This window comes from Lissotriton helveticus, chromosome 2_1 (assembly GCF_964261635.1).
Source record: "Lissotriton helveticus chromosome 2_1, aLisHel1.1, whole genome shotgun sequence".
Lineage (NCBI taxonomy): Eukaryota > Metazoa > Chordata > Amphibia > Caudata > Salamandridae > Lissotriton > Lissotriton helveticus.
The window spans coordinates 309729186-309751449 of record NC_136059.1 but is presented as its reverse complement, the minus strand read 5'-3'; the positions used below and the strand labels follow the sequence as shown (position 1 = coordinate 309751449).

Here is a 22264-nt window from a genome sequence, read left to right as displayed (position 1 = left end):
CCACCACAGAGCCGGCCGCTCGCTCCGATTTTCCCGCCGCTGCCTCCCTGCGGCCCCGCCCCCCGCCGCCCATTCGCCGAGACCCAGCCGACCTGCCCTCCCGGCTCCCCTCTTATGACGCCCACTCCCACGCGCAGCGTTGACGCGCAGCATTCGGCGCGCCAAAGGCAAGCTCGTCTGCACCCGTTCGCGCCTGGACCACACCCAGCGCCGGAACCCCTGGCCCCTGAGGATGCCAGCCCACCCGCCGGAACTATGACACAGCCACCCTCAACGCACTCAACATCGGCTGAACCCCCGGCTGCTACCGCGCCACCCTGAGACGCATCCACGGACCCTTCACCTGCCACTCCTGCGACTTCTCCTGCACCCGGACCTGCACCGCACCCACCAAGCCGAGCACCAGCAGCAACCACCTCAAGTGCCTCCTGCTCAACACCCGCTCCGTCCACAGACAGGCCGTGGAGCTCTGGAACATCCTCGACTCGACATCCCCAGAAGTCGCCTTCCTCGCGGAGACATGGATGAACGCCTCCTCAGCGCCCGACATCGCCATCGCCATCCCGGACGGATACAAGATCACCCGGAGGGACCGCGTCAACCAGACAGGAGGAGGCATCGCCATCGTCCATAAGAACACCATCCGCATCACGACCAACACCGACGACACCCTCTCAGCCGCTGAACATCTTCACTTCCAGATCCACACCGACCCCAAGACCACCCTCAGAGGCACCCTCATCTACAGACCCCCGGGACCACGCACACAATTCAGCGAAGACATCGCAGACTTCATCAGCCCACAGGCCCTCCCCTCCGCTGACTACATCCTCCTAGGAGACTTCAACTTCCACCTGGAGAACAACAGCGACCGCAACACCACCACCCTTTTGGACAACCTCGCCAACCTTGGACTCAAGCAGCTGGTGACCACCCCCACCCACTACGCCGGCCACACGCTTGACCCCGTTTTCTCCTCCAGCAAGGACATCTCCTTCAGCCACGCCACCGGACTCCACTGGACAGACCACAGCTGCGTCCACTTCAGCTTCAGAAAGAACACGATCCACCACCACCAGCAACAGGTTCCACGCAGAAGCTGGAACAAGATCACAGCCGACCAGCTCGCCGCATCCCTGAGCCAGAACCCCCCCGCCAGTTCAGCGAACCCCAACCAGGCCGCCAACAACCTGACGAGATGGATCAGCAACTGCGCAGACGACCTCGCCCCACTGAGGACCCCTCCCAGCAGACCCGGCAGCAAGAAAGGATCCTGGTTCACCGACGAACTCAAGAGCTCCAAGAAGAACTGCCGAGCCCTCGAGAAAGCCTGGCGCAGAGACCCGACACCAGTCAACATGACCACCCTCAAGCTCGCTACCCGAAAACACCACCAACTGATCCACGCCACCAAGAAAACCGCATTCAAGGACCGTCTGGACAACAACGCCCACAACAGCAAGGAACTCTTCAACATCGTCAAAGAGCTCTCCAACCCCAGCGCCAGAAACAACGACATCACCCCATCGCAAGACCTCTGCAACACTCTCGCCGCATACTTCCACAGCAAGATCGCAGACATACACAACAGCTTCAGCACACAGCCGACGCACCCTACAACCGCAACAACGCCCCCCACCACCACCCTCCGCGCCTGGACCCCGATCAACACCGAGGAGACCATACGCACGATGAACTCCATCCACTCCGGATCTCCAACCGACCCCTGCCCTCACCACGTCTTCAACAAGGCCGACGTCGTCATCGCACCTCATCTCCGGGACACCATCAACACCTCCTTCGACACCGCAACCTTCCCGGAGAGCTGGAAGCATGCCGAACTCAGCGCCCTCCTGAAGAAACCATCAGCCGACCCCACCGACCTCAAAAACTACCGCCCCATCTCGCTCCTCCCGTTTCCTGCCAAAGTCATCGAGAAGACCGTCAACAGACAGCTGGCCGCCTTCCTCGAGACGAATGGATCCCTCGACCCCTCGCAGTCTGGCTTCCGGGCCAACCACAGCACCGAGACCGCCCTCATCGCAGCCACTGACGACATCCGAGCCCTGCTCGACAACGGTGAAACAGCGGCTCTCATCCTCCTGGACTTCTCCGCGGCGTTCAACACTGTCTGCCACCGCACCCTAGTGCAGCGCCTCAGTAACGTCTGAATCCAAGAGAAGGCCCTGGAATGGATCATCTCCTTCCTCGCCGGAAGGACACAGAGAGTCCGCCTCCCCCCGTTCAGATCAGAAGCCACCGAAGTCATCTGCGGCGTACCACAAGGATCATCACTCAGCCCCACGCTGTTCAACATCTACATGAGCCCCCTCGCGGCCATCGCACGCCAACACAACCTCAACATCATCTCCTACGCCGACGACACCCAGCTGATCCTCTCCCTCACCAACGACCCCGCCACCGCCAGAACCAGCCTACACGAAGGGATGAAAGACGTAGCCGAGTGGATGATGAACAGCCGCCTGAAACTGAACTCAGATAAGACGGAAGTCCTCATCCTGGGATCATCACCATCCGCCTGGTACGACTCCTGGTGGCCCCCTGCCCTGGGCAGCGCTCCCAAACCAACGGACCACGCACGCAACCTGGGCTTCATACTGGACTCCTCCCTCTCCATGACCGGACAAGTCAACGCCGTCTCCTCGTCATGCTTCAACATCCTACGCATGCTACGGAAGATCTTCCGATGGATCCCCACCGAAACCAGGAAGACGGTCACCCAGGCCCTTGTCACCAGCTGTCTGGACTACGGAAACTCCCTCTACGCCGGAACCACTGCAAAACTCCAGAAAAAACTCCAGCGGATTCAGAACGCCTCAGCACGGCTCATTCTGGACATCCCCCGACACAGCCACATCTCCGCACACCTAAGAAACCGCCACTGGCTCCCCGTCAACAAGAGAATCACGTTCCGGCTCCTCACCCATGCACACAAAGCTCTCCACAACGAAAGGCCCAAGATACCTCAACGACCGCCTCAACTTCTACACTCCCACCCGCCATCTCCGATCGACCAGCCAAGCCCTCGCTGCCGTCCCCCGCATCCGAAGAGTGACAACGGGAGGAAGATCCTTCTCCTATCTGGCCGCCAAGACGTGGAACTCCCTCCCCACCCACCTCCGCCTGACCCAAGACCACCTCGCCTTCAGGAAGCAACTCAAGACCTGGCTGTTCGAGCAATAGCGGACTCCCCCTCCCCAAGCGCCTTGAGACCCTCCGGGTGAGTAGCGCGCTATACAAATGCCTGATTGATTGATTGGTTTGTCTAGAAACCATTCACCACTGCCTAAGATGGTAAAATAGCGCTGCTCCAGCTTTTCAATCATTTAAGACACCAACCAACCCAAACAGTGGCAGAAATTAAATTAGCTCTTGCGGTGCTCACGTTATGTGAAATGAACAGCTGACAAATGTTTTGCCTTTTGTCATTGTAACCTTATTATGGTTCATTGAACTGCAGCATGACTGGTAGCTTAATTCCTGGCCCCCTGCGTGTCTTCAATGCTACTACCACTGAACACCCACTGGCAAAACTCCCATCACTTGTCTGTTGTCTCCTTTTTTCACTTAAAGATGGGCCTCAACCTATTGTGTGAACGTGTCCGTTTTGGAGGGCTATTGGGTTTCCAGATCAATTGGGGTAAATTCCAACTGTTCCCCTTACAACGGTACACCCCCGATTTTCTTCTACAATGGTGTAATTCTGAGCTGTGGTATTTGGGCGTACAGGTGTACAGAGAAAGAGATGTTATAATATGGGGATGCCTTGATCAAAATTACAGACAGCATAACGCACTGGATTCTGCTGTCTTTATCATTGGCAGTGTGCATCTCATTTATGAAAATGATCATCCAACCCAAATTTTTATATTTGTTTCTAAATATCTTATGCTTGCCACTTATTTCTAGCACTTAAAGCACAACTGATCCATTTGGCATGGGCGGGTAAGCAGCCCCGCCTGCCCTTCAGTGGGATGGCCTTACAAGACCATTTACAAAAGGGGTCTTTGAAGCCCTGGATCTGGAGCTATATTATTTATGTGCTCAGGTGCATTTCGACTTTTATTGGTAAAAACCCACCCCATACATATCACATTCCAGCAAATGAACAAGGATATATGGTTCCTATACCCCCTTTTTCATACTTGGGTCAATGATGTCCCATTTCAATATAGCATACGATATAGTCATGTGTGCATCCTTGGCATGGGGCAAAATTGCCAAAAAGTTATAGAAACCACATACCACCCATTTTTCCCAGTCACGCATGAAGCAACATGCAGACAGATGCTACAGAAATATAGAATCAGCAAATGGGATGACCTCTATCGAGAAGGTACCTTTGTTACCCGGGACTCTTATCGATGGGAAGGACCCGATTCCTTTAGATACATTTCTATACATATGCTTCAGAGATAATGTAAAAGCTACAACACAGGACTTCTCACAAGAACCCCCTTCCATAGACCCATTACACATTTTAAAGCAGTCAGTCCCAAACACCTAGTATCTATATTATACCACGCTGCACAGCAATAGTCTCCAGACGCAAGGAGTGAGTGCAAGCCCACAGGAAGCAGGAGCTGGGAACCCCCATTGCGGATAAAAAATGGCACTATTGTTGCACACAGATGGGATGAATTGCCCGTAGTAGCAAACTATGTATAATCTATTACAAAATTTTACATAGACTGTACTATGCACCTGTCAAATTATACCATTTTCACCTATGTGCCGATAATTGCTGTGCACAATGTGAGATGTTGGGAGCTGACTTCCTTAATCTGGGGTGGGCCTGTGCCCCAGTACAAGCATACTGGAATCACTGGAATTTGAGTATCACTGCAGTGATACTCAAATTAAGACCCCAGGGCCGCATGCGGCATACTGGAATTTGGGGCATACTGGAATTTGAGTATCACTGCAGTGATACTCAAATTCCAGTGATTCCAGTATGCTTGTACTCAAATTAAGACCCCAGGGCCGCATGCGGCCCTTCTGACCTTTACATACGGCCCCTGGTTAAGAGCAGCACTGGGCTAATGTCTATGTGACTCAGCACTAACATAAAAAATATGTTAAATAAACTGGCAAACATTTCTTTAAACGTTAATGGAAATTAAAGAAGAGAAGTAACTAGGGTGTCCTCAACTACTTAACGTTAGGAATACCTTCATTTATAAAGACATCTTGCAGTAAAAGTATTGTTAATTATTTATTAACATGCAGAACTTTTTCACCTTAGTACATCAGATTATCAGTGCATTGAGAAGTACTCTTTTTTAAGTGATAGTTTTCAAACATGAATTGAGAAACATTCATTCTTCCCTACGCCCTGGTAACAATGCCAATAGTGCACGAAGAGGCAAATCAGTTGTCAAGTACACTTTTTGGGGACTGGGGTTTCTATTACACATGAATAACATATAATTTCATTCATACATACCACTGCGATTCGGTATTTGGAAGGGACGCCCTAAACACGCCCCTTCCAAATACCGAATTGCAAATCCATTTTGCGATTCGGTAACAGGGTTTGATACATGTAAAAAGCCACGAATCGTCCCGTTCGCGAAAGCAAATTTGGTTTATATATGTGGCCCTAGATGTATACGTCTAGGTTCCCTTACACCCACCTTACCACGAACCCCTCTCCAAATCCATACCGTCAACGTACTTTATCATTGCTGCCCTCGGTCACATCACAGGCCAAATTTGTGGCCCCGTGGAAAAAGTTTGTGAGTACCAATGCTCTATTGAGACATGTTGCAGGGATAGAACAATGTATTCAAAAATATGTGGCACTGAGTTTGCTATTAGCTAAACGACGTGTCGCATGTCGGTGGGGGAAGAGGAAGAGCCCCCAAATTGAAAGAGTGGATGAATGATTTGATCTATTGTCAGGACCTAATGACCACATATGCAGAACTGCTGCCCCCGAGATCTCTCCCCAGGGACCTATGGGACCCATTGCAGGCTTACCTACTAACTTAAATGTGAGGCATAACGGATGAGGATGTGATCACATGGTTACAGCGCACTACACCGCCCAATTAGGAGGCTCCATTAAAGTGGGCCGCAGGGGCTGTGGACAGTTTCCATCTCTGATCTTTTTATGGGTATGAACAGATACAAGACGGAGCAATTTAGAATATTCTTCTGATTATATACGTTTGGTTCTAGCTGATCCTCTATTTTCATTCACTGTCTAAAAATGTGCAATAAGTGTTGTATACTGCACAGGCATTGGTTAGTAACCGGAATGTGCACATGTTGATTGTGCTTGACCTTGTAGAGTGATACATGTATGACATATTATTTGAAAAACTCTAATAAAGAAAAGTTCAACAAAAAAAAGGATTTGTGTTGCAGATGCTCACTACAATAAGAACCACGAGCAGGAAGTGGTGCTCTGCGTCCCCCTGGCAGGGTAGGACATGGACGCAAGAGGCCCTGTCACAACAGCTCGTCGTAAATCCCCTCTGCCCCTTATCCCACCCTGCACTCACAGGCCTGAGAGATTTACTGCGCTGCCCAGTGTGGTGTGTTTATCAACATGTGAGCAAGCCTCGGCCGGGCGCGTGATTTGGACGGGCTTGTGAGGCGGCTCCTGGGCGCGCCAGCTGCGGCTGCAGATGGCCGCATCCTCGATGCGGCGATAGCCCCCTTTGTTTCTGTCACAATCTGCGGCCCACCTCGCCTCCCTCTCTCAATCCCCTCCGTGTGCTGTGACGCACGCAGGGCACTAGGTCCTTTCCTTTGGGTTGTAACCTTAGCTATTGAGATCCTATATCCGTGTTGGCCAACTCACTTATCAAACACATTCTCCCATTTGCTCTCTCTCTTGCAACACATTCGAGTGGTGACTCGTGCATTTAACACATTCACAGCAGAAATCTATGAAAAGATGCCACAGCACTCAGAGGAACTTCTGGAGCCATGTGCTCACATTAGCCTATCTTAACCCTAGCCCTAACCTTCTCACCCTCTTCCTCCATCCCTCACCCTTCTTCAAGTGCCACAGAACAATGTCGCCCCCACACTTTTCTTCGGTATTTCTGTGACAATTATTGGCCGTCTTCTGTAGTTTGTGGTGCTTATTGTTTCTGGGTATAAGAACACACAATACTTCTCTGGAGATTACTTCAAGTACTTATAGTACTAAGCGATGACAGAAACGAGGGATTTAACTGAGGTAGGCAAGGCCGAGTTTGTTTCCAGTTACAATATAGTTACAATTGGAACCGAAATCTTGACAGAAGTTGCAATCTACAAACTGCAGAAATTCAGATTTTGTCTACATGTTATTACAATTTCTTGCTTCTCCAGGATGAAAATTGACTGCTCCCCAAAACCTTTTTTTCCCTAATTCACAGATTGGTAGGAGTCCCAACGCGATTCCTTTTCCTTTGCTTTACCACCTCTGCGAAACTGTGGTCGGAACCCATTGATACACAGCATTCTGAATTGCAATTTGGAAGGAACACGCTAAACACGCACCTTCCAAACTCAATTTCTAAGCCTGTTTTGCAAAAAACGCAAAAGAAATTTAGTAGTCCCAAACCCTGTGATTTAGCAAATTGCAATGGCAACACCATGTTAATGTGATACCTTCTCATAAGTTTATATTTTACATATAAAAACAGAATGTGGAAATAAGTTAGAGGACACCGCCAAGTCTGAAACCCTTTGCGGGTTGCAAATATCACCACAAATTGAAGGTTTTTTACTGAGAAGACATAGCCTTGAAAAAGTTGCAGGATATCCTCCCTGTATGCAACACAACACATGTCGGCTGTTGGAGGTTGGTTGAAGATCTACAAAATTAAAAGAACTAAGAAGAGAAAAAAAGAATCTTGATTTTTTTCTCATGAATTGTGTTTATGGGATGCACTGTTAATTGAAAAGTGTCACTTTAACTCGACGTGTGCTGGGGAGGGTTTTTGTATTCTGTTGGCCCAGGCCTGATTTTGGGGAGGCTGGTGGTTCTCCTCACCTTGCAGCACCGTCATTTGAATAAGTCACGTCTTGTTATTTTGCTGTTTTATTCTCCTTAGCGGCGCCTTTTCCCTATACAGAATACCACTTTTTGAAATTTTTACATCCATGGTGTTATCCACAGCTGAACAGGGGAAGAGGATTTGGCAGCATGTACAAGATTAAACTGTAGAAGGCTAGCTGTCAACCACGTGGAGTTTTCCACCGCAGGGTTCCAAGTCATACATTCTTTCCCACCTGGCAAAGAAGTAAAAATCACTGGATTCCACCTGTAACCCTAACTTCTCCTTCAAAGAACACATCACCAATAAAACCACGACATCCTGGCACCAGCTCTCCTTCCTGAAGGAAGTAAAGTCTTTCCTCAAGGAAACAGACTTCAGACAGTGGACCAAGATTCTGTCCTCTCATTTTCAGACTGTAGCAACGGACCAGCTCTATCGTCTCCCTGACATCACGATTATGGTCTGAGATCACGTCCTACATATGGCAGAACCACACTGGGTCCTCTCCCAAGCCTGCACCGGGTGCATCATTTACCATGTTGCCAGAACTAACACCACTGGACACTTGCCTAAGAAAGTAGCATTCTCAGCTTAACAAGGTCATTTCACAATCGAGGAGATTGCCATGCTGGAAGCAATAAGTTGGTGAAAGGAGAAAATCATAGGACAATCTTTCGCCATCTTAACTTCCAGGTTCTGGAACAACATCCCAATCAACATCAGATCTGCCCCAACCCTTCTGTAATTCAGAAAGGAACTGTGAACCCACCATTTAAGAAAATACTATGTCACTTCATGTTTCACCTCACCACCCACCCACAATTTAATCCCTTGACTGTAAGCGGTCGTGTATCGTTACGTCCACAATCATCCTGCTTCATGGTACATGATCCTGTATTGTACTCCAGGTCTCCCACTCTAGTATAGTCCTCCATTGCTCTCTAGCCAATGCTCGATTGCTGTCCTCCAGTGAGGCTCCATACCGACATGAGTTTTTATGCTCTGCCTTTTAATGCAAGAGAAGAGGCAGCAGACGGCTCGGACGTACCCAGACAGTAAGCCAAATGGTGGGTTGAGCCCCTGAAGGTGCTGGGTAGTGTTGCCGCAAGATTTATATTATAGCAACAAACAACTCTCTGAGGCAAGGCACATTGCTGTTTCGTTGCCATGTTCTGCCGCCCAGTTGTTTCATCGCACACTTACTACTTTTGTGGGACTATCATAACTCTTTGCACAATAAGCAGCCATGTTGTGTACAACCTGTTGGCTGTCCTATATAATTTCCAGCTGTTTAATGAAGCTTTCAGTAACTTTTAATATTTTTCATGGCATACCTTTGAATGGTTTTGTTGGTTATATTATTACATTACAAAAAGCGATATGCGAAACGTGTAGCCTGAAGCTCAAATAAACCTTATTCTTTTCACTTTATTTTGTGATTATGTGTATTTTTTTATTTTGAAATCACACATTTGAATGTGGAGGTCCGCTTTCGGGTATCTTTCTTTGGCTGCCCTGGAAACACAGCCTTTGTGTAAAGTGATGTTTCTCACAAGAAGTGGAACTGGGCTGACTCCACACTTGAGCACCCACAATATGGGCACACTGACATGTGAGACCTTCCTGAAGCAGAAATCAAGTATCGACAAAGACAGGAGGTGTGGCATAGGAACTTACTCTTCTTGAAGAAAAGAAACTCAATCCCCAACCCGCACACCTGCCCTCCACCAAATGACGGTGCTCAGGAAGACTAATCTGCATCTACTTGTTAAACAAAAGGACTCTTCAAATTTCCTAAGGCAGCCTGATTTAACAATGCTCACTTCAATGTCAAGGACTCTTTCCTCTACCTGAAACTACACTTCCACTGCCTGAGAAGCTATCCTCAACCCATTCGGTGCCATGCTTAACCAGGGGCATCCAGACAGATCTCACTTTGCTTTGGTAATTATTACAGTGAGGTAAACATCAGAAGACTTCCTCCAGCCTTTGACCATTCTCCTTTTCATTGTTTGCATTAGATATGTGCATTATTTACCCTGTATATTCTCTCACAATGCTTTTATCCTGAGGTTACTGTTCCATTGAAGCGCAGCCTGAAGCTCTCAATATTTCCCTATGTATGTGCCCAACTCAAACTTTTTTTTTCAACCCTTGAGCTGATTAGCTGTCTTTGCTAAAGTGGTGGTCTAGCAGTAACAGTGGGCAAAGTACTTTTCACCTGATTTTAGAGCCTACTACAAAGTACCTACAATCACGCTAACATACAAATAATTATGTTTCTTTGTATAGTTTTGAATCCTCAGAATGCAAACTGTTGGAAAAGTCTACGCTAAGTTACTGAAACTCTTCATAGAAATTTTGACCTTGACTTAAAACTTCCCATTCTCCCGGTCTGAGTACAACCTTCTCTGAGTCACATGCATATTTTCATTAACCTCTATTATTGTTCTTCCCCAAATTGTCCACAGCTCTTTCAAAGATCACACCTGTCTTCCCTTGAAAGTCATACCCTGCAGCCTAGCAGTACCTGATCTTCTCAAGCTCAAGTACTAATTCAACCAACCATCTGCATGGACTAACATATACCTCCCCACAAATGAACAATCCTACCTCCTATTAATGTAGTCCACCACAAAGACACTGGAGTAAACAAACAGAATTGTGCTCTAGAGCACACAGCCAATCCCAACCACCCAAAATAACCAGGCCTGCTGCAATAAATCGCATTAATGCCTCATTAGGGTTAGGAAGCGCTAAATAAATGCAATTACAATACAATACAATATAAATAGACAACTCAAGCCTCACTCACATTCACATTTTCCATTTAACATGCTATTGTAGCCCCTGAATCGGTCTGTAGCAGCAATTCAATTCTATTTTCAAGAGTAGCAGGTTCGAGAAGTGCCATTGACTGGCATAGACCTCAGTGATCAGTCCAGAATGCTTTTAGAGCATTGTCCTGTTGAACGGGGAAATTACCGGATTTAAGTAGGTGGAGACAGAGGAGGCACAATGGAATGCTGGGCCCAGAGGATCTGTACCAAGTATTAGAAGCTCACTGCGAATCCACTGTTTTCAAAGAAGACTCTCACTATTTAGACAACTACATTTCTTTTATGCTATAATAGTCTAAAAATACTGTACTTCAATATCATATATTGATTCAATTCTAAAACAGCCATATATGTTTTTTTAACTATGTGATAATATATTTAGTTGAGAATTGGTCAATGTGAGCTTGAATCTCCTGTAAACTTTAATCTCCACAGAACAGGAAGTTCCTTGTGGAACTTCATCCAAAAGAAAAACTAGGCCCAAACAGTTATTTCCAACTCTAAGAGAGTTACCTCAGGATAGGTGGATTTAGGTGTGGGGGTGCCAGCCGAAATCATATATTCCACCCATCCAGTATATCTGTACCTAAATTTGCCCAACTTGTAATCGCGGGTCATAATGACTTTGAGTCAGAAAACGTCAGCTACTAAATGAAAGATAAATATGAGTTTGTGAATCCCACATCTGGATCAAAATAACTAGGATCTTCAGATTCTTTCAACCACAAATTAAAATTATCATTCCGAAAAAATCCACAAATATGGTGGATCTACTGTGGTCATTAGAGGAGATTAGAGGACTGTCGGCGGACGGCAATACAAAAAAATTGAAACATCAGCAAATTAAATTTTTTTATGCCATTATGACCACGGAGACAGAAGGAAATTTACTCCTAAGAAAGGATGTTTACATGGGCAAAAAGGGCTTAGAAATCAACCGAATTTTAAAGGTTGTAAAGAGAGGTTTTCTCTATTTTCCTGGTAGAGAAAAAATTAAAAGTTGCATATTCTGATACAGATGGCGCCAATAATTTTACCAGTGATTATCCACTGTGCTCTGAAGACAATGGTGAAGTATGGTGGAAGAGGAGTATGTATAAAAACAATTGTGCATACTCGTGGGGGGTATTTGTGAATATCAAATGTCAAGAGTCTACACAAATTGACGGCGGAAGGCAACAGTGAGATTGTAGATCAATCTATTCACTGAATCTCAAGCCAAGAATATTGACTTACAAGAATATTGCGGAAAGAATATCAAGAGACAATATATTGAAAAATAAGTGTGAAGAGGAAAGTCTAGATTTACTATTTTCCACACCATATGTACGTACTGTGAAAATATATATCACCAAGGTACATATCTGTGGAGTTAGGCATAGAAAATCTATACTTACTTACCTTTTGATGTTTTGGATTCAATTTTTTAACCCTCGATATTTGCATGCCTTGATATTTTGGATTCAATATTCAGGCTGCACACCATCAGCAGGATCTGATTTAAATTCTTATGCACTGTACTGCCTCCAACATGTATCTGATAAGATACTGCTTACCCCATCAAAAGAATGCAAACTCTACCAACAAATGCACCCTCAAGCCCCCGTCTTTTCACTTGGTCTTGTTTTGGAGTTTTCCTGCTATTTGTTCAAGGAGCAATGCTACCTAACAACCTCCCAATGGACCTGTGTCTAGAAAACCCGCTTTCTGAAATTTAGGAGTGGTATTCAATATTCCCAAATAGCCGAAATTCCACTCCAATCCACCAAGGAGCTCTCCCTTGAAGTACACCTTATTGAGACTTGCCCACATGTATTATACTAAATGCCATCAACACAACCCGACCCTAGATTTATTATATTAAAAAAATTCTTTATAAATCTATCATAAAATCCTAACAGAATCCAGAAAATAGTGATGGTCATGTAGATTTTAAAGACATGTACTATCATATTCTAGTTTGCAATTTTATTTATAGCACATTAAAAAATGATAAAGGGCTTTCTATTGCGCTGACGTGAATATTTTTTTTTAATTGGTTATGAAAATACAATGAAAATAACATGGTATACTACATGTTGTCAATGAGATGGCCTGCAAATTATTTTGAAATCAACCAATAAAGTCAAGGTCATTAGAACAAAGCAGTATAATAAAATATTTTCCAGCAACATGCTATGAAAGTGAATGACTGAAACTAGGGGCTATTGATTTTCAGAGAGAGATTTTTATTTCAAGTCTAGGCGTAATGTGTGTATGAATTTGTAGGCACTTTTTTTTTTTTAAATGAGCATATACTAAATTAGTTGGCAACACCAGGGAGTTAAGTGGGCTGTGCCCGTCCGGGTCTCAAACCCCAGTAGTGGTTAAAAACCGACATTGACATGGGTCGCTAGTGGGTTCTGTATTCATGTCTGAACTGGACAGGCAGAAACACTGAGTGGTTTCTAAATAATGTATGAGAAAAACATGAAGGTGATCTGTATCAGGGATTTAATTCCTGTTTATGTGTCACGTTTTACTTAATCTTAACCTTAGTCTTGCATGCCCTCAGACTGTTTACTCCTTCCCGGGTGATATGTTTCTGAATTTATTTTCATGTAGCCTATTACTCTTGTGTAGCGCATGCTCTGAACTAAATCACCTGCAGGTATTTACAACGGGCCACAGTAGAGAGCTCTAGACTTGAGGCAGAAGGTAGTGAGTGTTTCTCACAGTGTCTGTCAGTGGGTCAATTTTAATTCTGTGAAAATATGTGTGAATAAGGTGCACAGTTGTCAAAATATCGGCACAGGGAAAAAAAATAAAAAGCAGTGGGTGTGCTGTGTGTGGGATGGCGATGTGAGGAGATAAGAGGAATTGCATTCAAGAAGGAGTGAAAATCAGGCTGCTGAAGAGGAAAGAGATGAGGTGTAACATATGGACGGGGATATGGAGAAAAAAAAGGCATACATGTTTAGCACTGAGTGAACATAATAGGCGTGAGTGAGACACTCTGTAGACCCTTTCCACAGGCCTCAATAATGTTTAATTCACAGTCTCATAAGTAAAACATTTTCAATGTTGTTTACAACAAAATGACTGGCAAAGCCAATAGTCCTGGTTGGTTTTAGGTGTATGCCAGTTGTTTTATCCACATGGCTGCTGGAGTTGTTCATCTGCTGTGCTAGATAGCAATAAAAACGGGTGTGGTCATGACGAGCTCAGCTCGTCATGAGCATCTGAGAGGTGTATGCCATGACAAGCTGAGCTCGTCATGAGCACCGAAGGGGTTAAACATTTGAATGCAATAGTAGAAAGCTCAGAAAGGCACCAAAATACTGCTCGGATGGTGCATCATGCAAATCCCAGAAATGTTGTTTTTATGTGTTTAAATCGTGCCCTAAATTACGTAGGCCACACCCCTTTCAGAGACCCCAACTTTTTTCATCCCACTTAAAGCTCTGAGCAACACTGATTGTGTCACAAACAGGAACAAGAATCTGTAAAGGCGATGGGCCTCGTCTTTTGGACCTATAGGAATTGCTAATGCTTGTTTTGCCGAGGCTGTGCAGAATTGGGGAAAATAAACGGGGCAATGATGTGTATGCGTGCAAGTACATGTATCCAGCATGATGCAATGGCAGGCCAGCGAGATGAAGTATGCATGGGCATGCGTCAGTATTTATGCGTGCACATTTGCCATGAGGCCACCATTTTCTATATTTTACCGATCCAAGATGTTAGCCGTCACTTGGAGTGGTAAATTAACAAAAATACTTTAATTGTGTGCAAAAGTGCATTCAGAAAATGGAGTGGCTCCGCAGCAACTGGCAGGTGTGGGCCCTCCCAAAAAATGTTTTAAAATATATATATATTTTTTTGTTTTTGTAGAGTGCTACAGCAGAAGGAGAGGGACAGAGGAGTGGGTGGGGAAGAAGGCAACACAGGAGACACATGTAGGATCTTGAGGCAAGGTGGAGTAAATAAATAATAAAAAATAAAAGAGGCTGTGGTGGTAAGCAGTAGGGTGTGGTAGAAGGGAGCAACATGGAGCATGTGGGATTGGGGGAGTTATTTAAGGTGGGCAGCAGAATGTGAGGGAGAGAGCATGAAAACAGATGTGTATACTCATGAAGTGCTAAAGAAAAATGAAAAAAGTTGTTTACTGAATGTGAGCAATCTAAGGATACAGGTCATGCAGTCAAAAGGATGATAACAACACTATTCTCCAGAGGCAGAACAAACAGAAGAAGAGGAAGACAAGCGACTGAGAGTGAAAAGAAAGCTAACCATTGGCAGTCTAATATATGTCTTTCGCAGAAGTACAGCTAAAAGCTGCGTGTAGGCGAGATGTATAAAGTAAGTGTGACCCCCTTCCAGGGTCAGCTCCTTTTGGAGCAGAGAAGTGTTGCCCCACTTACATGCCCCCCCAAAACCCCAGAGATATAGAATTAAATGGTAATTTATTACCAATTTATTTTTTATCGTCCAGTCCTGAATGGAACATCAGGACGGGGCGGGCCTGCTGAGTGAACAGTGAGGAGTGGTGGGCATAGGGCTGCCTTTGCACTTGTTTAAAGTGCGAATGTGTCTTTCGTCGGCTGTCTTGAGATGGCCAACCATGCATACGCACTTTGTATCTCACAAGACAGCTGGGTTGAGAGCAAGTGCAGGCATCCACTACTATCAGGAGCGCCTAGACAAGGCCGCTCCCACCAATCAGGGCACTGCTCACTTGCTGGTTAACAGGCCCGTATTGGTCGAGGGAGTTTTCTGTGGCCTGACTGCAATCCCTGCAGATGTAGTCGGAGTAAGGAGGACGTCGTCAGGATCCGATAAGTGCTTTTCCTTTTTCTTTATTTTGTTTACCTGCCCTCCCACTCTCAGTAGATGCCACCCGCCACTGCCCCCTTCATATGTTATAACGTGTTGTTGAAGCTTTCAGGTTAAGAGCACTGTAAGTAAAATATGTTACTATTTTCCAATACAGTGATACTCAATTTTACCAATCTTGTGTTGTCACCCCACCAACCAAAAGTCACAACCTTGAAAAGTCTAATTATGTGTGTGTGTGTGTGTGTGTGTGTTTCAATCCATCAAGCTATTTTAACCCTTCAATAAGAATTTCACTGAATGACCGTGTTCTGGAGCCAAGGCTTGATAAACAGAGCATATCACATGAGTAAAATCACATGAACAATGTATCTAACCCTAGTAACGGATGTATGTATAGCAGAACATACAGTGTTATTTTGTTATTTTGTTCAGCTTTCTTTCCTTGTAAATGCTCGGATACCCGAAAGGGTCTTGTTCAGACAATATAAAACCTTCAAAATAAAATAAAAATAAAAATATCACAATTACAAGATGACACATAACACATTTCGATCATTGGATGGGAATCTATGATGTCATTATCGGATACCACATGGTGTGTTACAGGATGCAACCGTTCATATAAAAAACATGCAATACATTTCCCTCATCCATGCCCTCTTCGCTGTACCTCTTTGATGCTGCCGTCTTCCAAATCCCAGGACTTCCGGCTGTTGACAGGAAGTTCCTCCCTCCAGGGCTGCCCGGCTCTGTTCTCGCTCACTTCCAATAGCCGCTGCAGGTTCTTCAGGGTCTCCTCCCACTGTAGGTACCTTTCCAGCTGCTTGTGACTTTCTGGGAAGTCCAAGAAGGGGGTCTTCTCTCCCCCCTCGTAGCCGTAGGGAAACTCTCCGGCGCTTTTTTTACCCATTAAGTGCCCTAGAAGGAAAGTTAAAGAGAGGTGAAAAGACAAAATGTGGGACCTCAGTGCTTTGAAAAAGAAGTATATCTGCAGGAAAGTAACCAAGTTGATATTTATAACTAACATGTTAGAACTGGCAATTGACCCCTTTCAACTGCCTTCTACTGGACCCAGTGATACTTATGGGCTTTTGACCACTGGATTCTTTGGAGAAAACCAAGTGGGATTCTGCTGGCAAATTAAAAAGACCAACTAAACTCGATAGACATCAGTAGATGGAATGTAGCGCACTGAAGTATCATAAAATAACGTTTATCGCAATGCGAAACTCGAAAATAGTTTTAATAGACCTATGGGGTGAACTAAAAGGTTCTGCATGGCATTTAAGAAGAGGTCTATAAATGTACATGTAAGCAACTGAATGTGCTAGAAACAATGTGTAACTGGTTAGCTGGAATACAAGAAACTCAGTAGTGTGGTGAGTGGTAAAAATGGGAGAATCTTCACTAAAAATTTGTGCCAAAGCTACCCCCATCCAATAAAGCCACAAATCTTCTGCAAGCACTGAAAGTGGGGTTCCTGCCAGGGCCGACTTAAACAATGGTGGTGCCCTGTGCGACAATGTTTGTTGGCGCCCCCCCAATTTACCACCTCTGCCAAGGATTCCCTCACTAGCTCCCTTCAACAGTGCCCCTCAAGTTTCCATAACCACCGTCTCTCAGATTTGTTTAGCTTTAAAGCACCACTCAGACCAGTTACATCAGACAGGACTGCAAGGTGTAGTGTAGGAGTGACAAATTCACGATACTGGTAGGCAATATAGTTTGTGTCCTTATTCTGGAAAAGCCCAATTCAGGATATAAAACATGACACCATTGTCAGTGGTTCTTTCTTCAATAATGAGAATTGTTTCCTACCCAAATGAACCTTTTTGGCGAGATTAGGATAGTGAAAGACTGAGAAAAAAACATGTAGCTCTAACATATGCAGTTTGAATGCAGCTATTTGATGGCAGTTAATAGCTCAATATTCTATATAAGGATTTGGACTTATAAACTGTAGTAAGAAAAGGATCTCTCTTGCAGAAGCAGTAACTCGCTGACCTATTTACATTATGTGATCTGCATGGTACACGTTCTTAACAACAGGCGGTTTAACCCTCTGAGCTACCTTAAAATGAGTCAAACGTCCACTAGACAAACTGGTGGCCTCTTTCAAGGAAGTAGAATAATCACCGGAGTTATCTTGACATTGTATTTGATGCCAGGAACGCGGCAGCAGGAACGCCGCAGCAGGTGTTTTAAAAATGATAATATGCTCGCAAAAGATGACGCCCTCACCCCAAGTCAACGCCCGGTGCAGTAGCACCGATCGCACCGCCCTAGAGCCGGCCCTGGTTCCTGCTTTCTGTTGCACCTTGTTGGCTCAACCTGCAGAGAGGCGTCCGAGGAGGGTGGGGATATTCACGCAGTCGAGTCACACTCGCCGCCGCACTCTATGCACGGACATAGCGCTGCTGCATGAAGTCGGTGCTGTGTTTCAGCACCACGGACAGAAGCTGTTTCACTGCGAGGAGTTTCCCTGTGGCAGTGCTCGCAGTGTTGCTGAGACGGTTTCATGAGCAGCGGCAGACGAGAGCGCTAACCACAAATGACCTGTTTCAATCGCAGCCAGTGCAGCGTACCAAATCCAAACACCGGCTAAGCAGAATCGCCACGACCCAGAAGAGATATATTTTGTACTCCCCCCACTCCCTGCCTGCATTATCCTCCCTGTGAAGGACTAGCCGGTTTGTGTGCAGATGGGTGATGTGTTAAGAGAGCTCAGCGCTCCAGGTAGTGTTGTTTGTTGTTTGGGTTTTTTTTGCAGCTGGAGCACTCCCCATTCACCAAGAGCCCGGCCGTTTTTCTGGACTCTTCTTGTTTCTTGGCGCCTCCTGGTGCTGGTGCCCCAAGGCCAGAAAAACAGAAGCCAACCTATGACGCAGGCACGCATGGTGGTGCTTTACCTGGTATCCAGTGTGTTTCTGTGATGCCCTTGTTGTATGTTTGCCCTCCTTTTCCCCCAGCTGGCTCTTTCGAGTCTGACGCATCCGCCCCTCGCACTCCTGTGAATGAAGGCCCTCTCTCCGCCTGTCTTCAGTGGACCTGCTTTTGTCACTACTGATTATGCCTATAGCACCTCAGTGGGTTGAACGCTCGCCACTGAGATATGCGGAGATCTGGTGGTCACGAGCGCGCATCCATACGAAGTCGACTTGTCCTACCATCCTTGCGAGGTCACTAAATTGAAAACACCGACGTTGGGAATAGAATCGCCTGTTCTTTCAAGATCTTAGAAGTCGCAGGGGAGTTTCACGAAGAGCTAGGTATAGAAGCATCCATTCTTATTTTAAAGACTGGGATACCGGGATGTTGTTGGTACCATTTTACCGCCAAAAAGAGCTGGTCCGCGATTGAAAGTTGCTCCTCGGGTGTCAGCGAGGACATTATTCCCTGACTTACCTGAGCGACCTGGGAAATTATGTCACATATCCTTAGCTGTGGTCCATCAACCAAAGGAACGTTCTAAAGCTTTTGGCGTGGGCGATGCTGGATTGGGCAACGATAACAAGATTTGTTGTTTTTGCCTCTGGATGGCTTTTTGAAATATATGGAAAAGAGCACCTTTCAGCTGGAGTACCCTGTCTACTTCTAGTTATGTAGCTATGTAAGAATTCAATAAAACATAATAACTCTGTCCCATGAGATAGCACGCATCGCAAACGAAAGGTTAGCTAAAAAAACTTTGAATGTGACTACTATATGCTAGAGGAAAACCAAGCTTCATTCTGTGAGCCTCGCGTGGACGAAAGGCTTATTTGGGGTTCACGTTAATTTAAGAATGTGCAGTTGTTTTGGTACGGACAGAGCCCACTGGGCTATCTTGCCGTATAATTGATCCACAATAAGCGCATGTAGTTACTAAGAAAAAAATAGGCCTTTGCAAAAAAAACGCATACACTAAACATCGCCATAGCTGAAAAATGCTCGAAGGCGCACACGTTTCCTGGAAGATTCTGATACAGTTGTGTCACACCCACTAAATGAATATGTAAATATAATTTACATATTTTACATAATTTACATATCGAAATTATACTTTCTCACGTTTGAGGATAAACATGTTCTATACCATTGCGTACCACGATTAACTGCTATAATAAATATTCGGTTCAAGTTCCGAATGAGCATCAACTTGTGGATGGGACAAGAGGTGTTCCCTCTGGAGGCAAACGCCGCAGTAAAGTATACGTTTTGCCCTTAATTGAATGTTAACTGCATGGCAATATATCTGTAGTCCGGTAGTTCCATGATCAGATTGTCCGTATTGCAAACGAATTAAGAATTGTGTGCCAGCAACTTTGTACAACCAAATAAAAACACACCAACTAGTGCAACATGCCTATTTCAGGTTATGCTTATAGCAATAGTGCACTGGAGGGTGAGTGCAAAGGACATTTTTTTTTAGTAGTTGGTGCAAAATTGCTCGGTCGCCAGCCCAATGAACGTGACCTGACGTTAATGTTTTAATCAACCCCAAATGTTGTTGTTCTTGCACACCACTGCCACAAATCCTTTAGCCGCTGTCCTTTTCATAACTCACTTTCATTCGCTTTGTGCTACCCTGTAAACGAGGCAGGATAAAAACGTTTCATCATGGCTATCGAATGTGCGCTGTTCACTGGACATTTTTACATTATTATTTGCATTGAAAGAGCGCCAAAAACGAAATTTAGATAAAGGGAAACATCATCTCCATTGGGTCAGCCAACGAATATGTAATTTTTAATTTTTCGTTTAGAGCAAAATGATAGTGCGAAATTATCCGGCCACCAACACAAAACTGATCAGTCACCTGGGCAAAGTACGTGACCTATTAATTGACGGAATGGACCGCTTGTAGTTAGACGAAAAACAATTTAAAATGCGAGCAAACTTTTTACCCATCTAGCAAAAATAGTGTGAAGTGTATGCGGTGTATGCGGTGAGATATGCGCACAAAAAACGAACAAAACACAGCCAATCGCAGAGTAAACACAAGACAAAAAAAGAGTAACGTATTAGGGGTTAAACATTAACTGGCTATAATACACAAAAGACGGAATCTGAAAAAAAACCAAATTGCTTTAGTTTAAAAAGATGAAGGATGGGAGGTAGCCAGGCGGAGGAGTGATGGGTAAGTGATGAGAGCGAGATGGAGGGGTTGCAGCCTACAACTTACCCACCGCCCAGTGGCTGCCCCTGGGGTAGATCTTGGACAGGGCGGCCCCCTCCTGGGGCTGCGGCGCCGGCGCCGCCCGGCTGCAGGGCACGCGGCAGAGGAGCAGCGCGAGGAGGAGCGCGGAGAGCAGAGTGCGCGAGAGCTGCGCGCGTGTCATGGCCGGCTCCGGAGCGGGGCGCGAGGAGGCTGAGGAGTAGTGGGGCTGAGGCTCCCCCTCTCAGACTGAGCTCCGCGGGGCGGGAGGGTGCGGCAGGCGGGCTCGGGGAGCAGCGCGGCTCGTCTCTCGCTCAGCGGCTGCTTCTCAACTCTCCTCCGCTCCTACGGTGGAGGAGCCTTTATACAAGCGCGGGGCTGCGCGCGGGTCCCGCCCGATGACAGGCTGCATCCGCCTGACGTCTCTGCACACAGGGTGCGCGTGCCAGGCCTGGCCGGGAGAGGTGACCTGGCACCCAGGGGTGACACCCCCTCCCCACTTCCTGCTGTGTAGAGATGCCAGATAACCCCCCCCCATCTTCACCCCCGCGCCTCCAAACACATCACACGTGACGCAGTCAGATGCAAGATAAGCCTATATTCACCAAGCTTTCAGCAGCTGCTCGTTAAAGTCTACGCCAGCCTCGTCACTGTTTGCCAGGCTCGTCGCAGAGCTGTATTCAGGTAATTTGTCAATAGACAAGAGTATTGTCAGGTGATAACGACAGGGTTCCACTGACTTCCCTATTAGCATAAACGGGCCATTCCTCTTCCTCTAAAAGTAAGAAGAATGACTTCATAAGGACTCGAGTTGGTTCATTGTACATATGCTCTGTACAGTGTACCCCGATATTTCATTGTGACTGAAGAGTTCGCTCTGAGGTGGAGGGGTACCCATAGTGCACAACTCTTTAAGAAATGGCTTCTACCTTCCCTGCCTCGCTTTGTTCGGCTGCTGGTGGTGGCAGCATGGTATTAGCAGAAGGGTCAGGCCTTTACCTATCACTTTAAGGTGGAAGTACCTACCTGCCTCCCCTGTTTAAATAGTTATGCCAGTCCCTCTTAAATGAGTTATTTCACGTACACACGTGTGAAAGGTATAGGTGAGCAGTACCCACGGAACAGGGTGATCAGGTAGCCTGTGTGCTTCTTTTGTTGCATGCACCACGGAGTCCATTTTGGCTGTGGTTTGTGTACCTATGCCATAAAAAATGGCCGAGGGCCTTCGGTGGATCGTTTGTTAACTGAGTAACCTGCACTGTAACAAAACTTCCTCTTCCCCAGAGTTTCTCCTATTGCCCCTCGCAGAATCGTCATCGCTCCACACTCTCATCCTACCTCACCTGCGTCAGAAAGGATTTGACATGGCAGTATGAGCCTAAATTCCCACCCACAAATGAACTGGTTGGAACCAGCGCATTGAGAACCCCTGTCTAACACAACCT

The 22264-nt window shown here is 46.0% G+C and overlaps 1 protein-coding gene across 1 annotated transcript in view; it reads right to left on the bottom strand.

Annotated features, from left to right (window-relative positions):
- Positions 1-21101, bottom strand: part of GRP (gastrin releasing peptide) — a 33522-nt gene extending 12421 nt beyond the window's left edge. Inside the window, exons 1-2 of the mRNA XM_078677270.1 lie at positions 20847-21101; positions 16353-16600 (exon numbers count right to left, since the gene is read on the bottom strand). Coding sequence (XP_078533396.1) covers positions 16353-16600; positions 20847-21003 — 405 coding nt within the window. The 5' untranslated portion in view covers positions 21004-21101. The remainder of the gene's footprint in view (positions 1-16352; positions 16601-20846) is intronic.
- Between the last annotated feature and the right edge of the window lie 1163 nt (positions 21102-22264).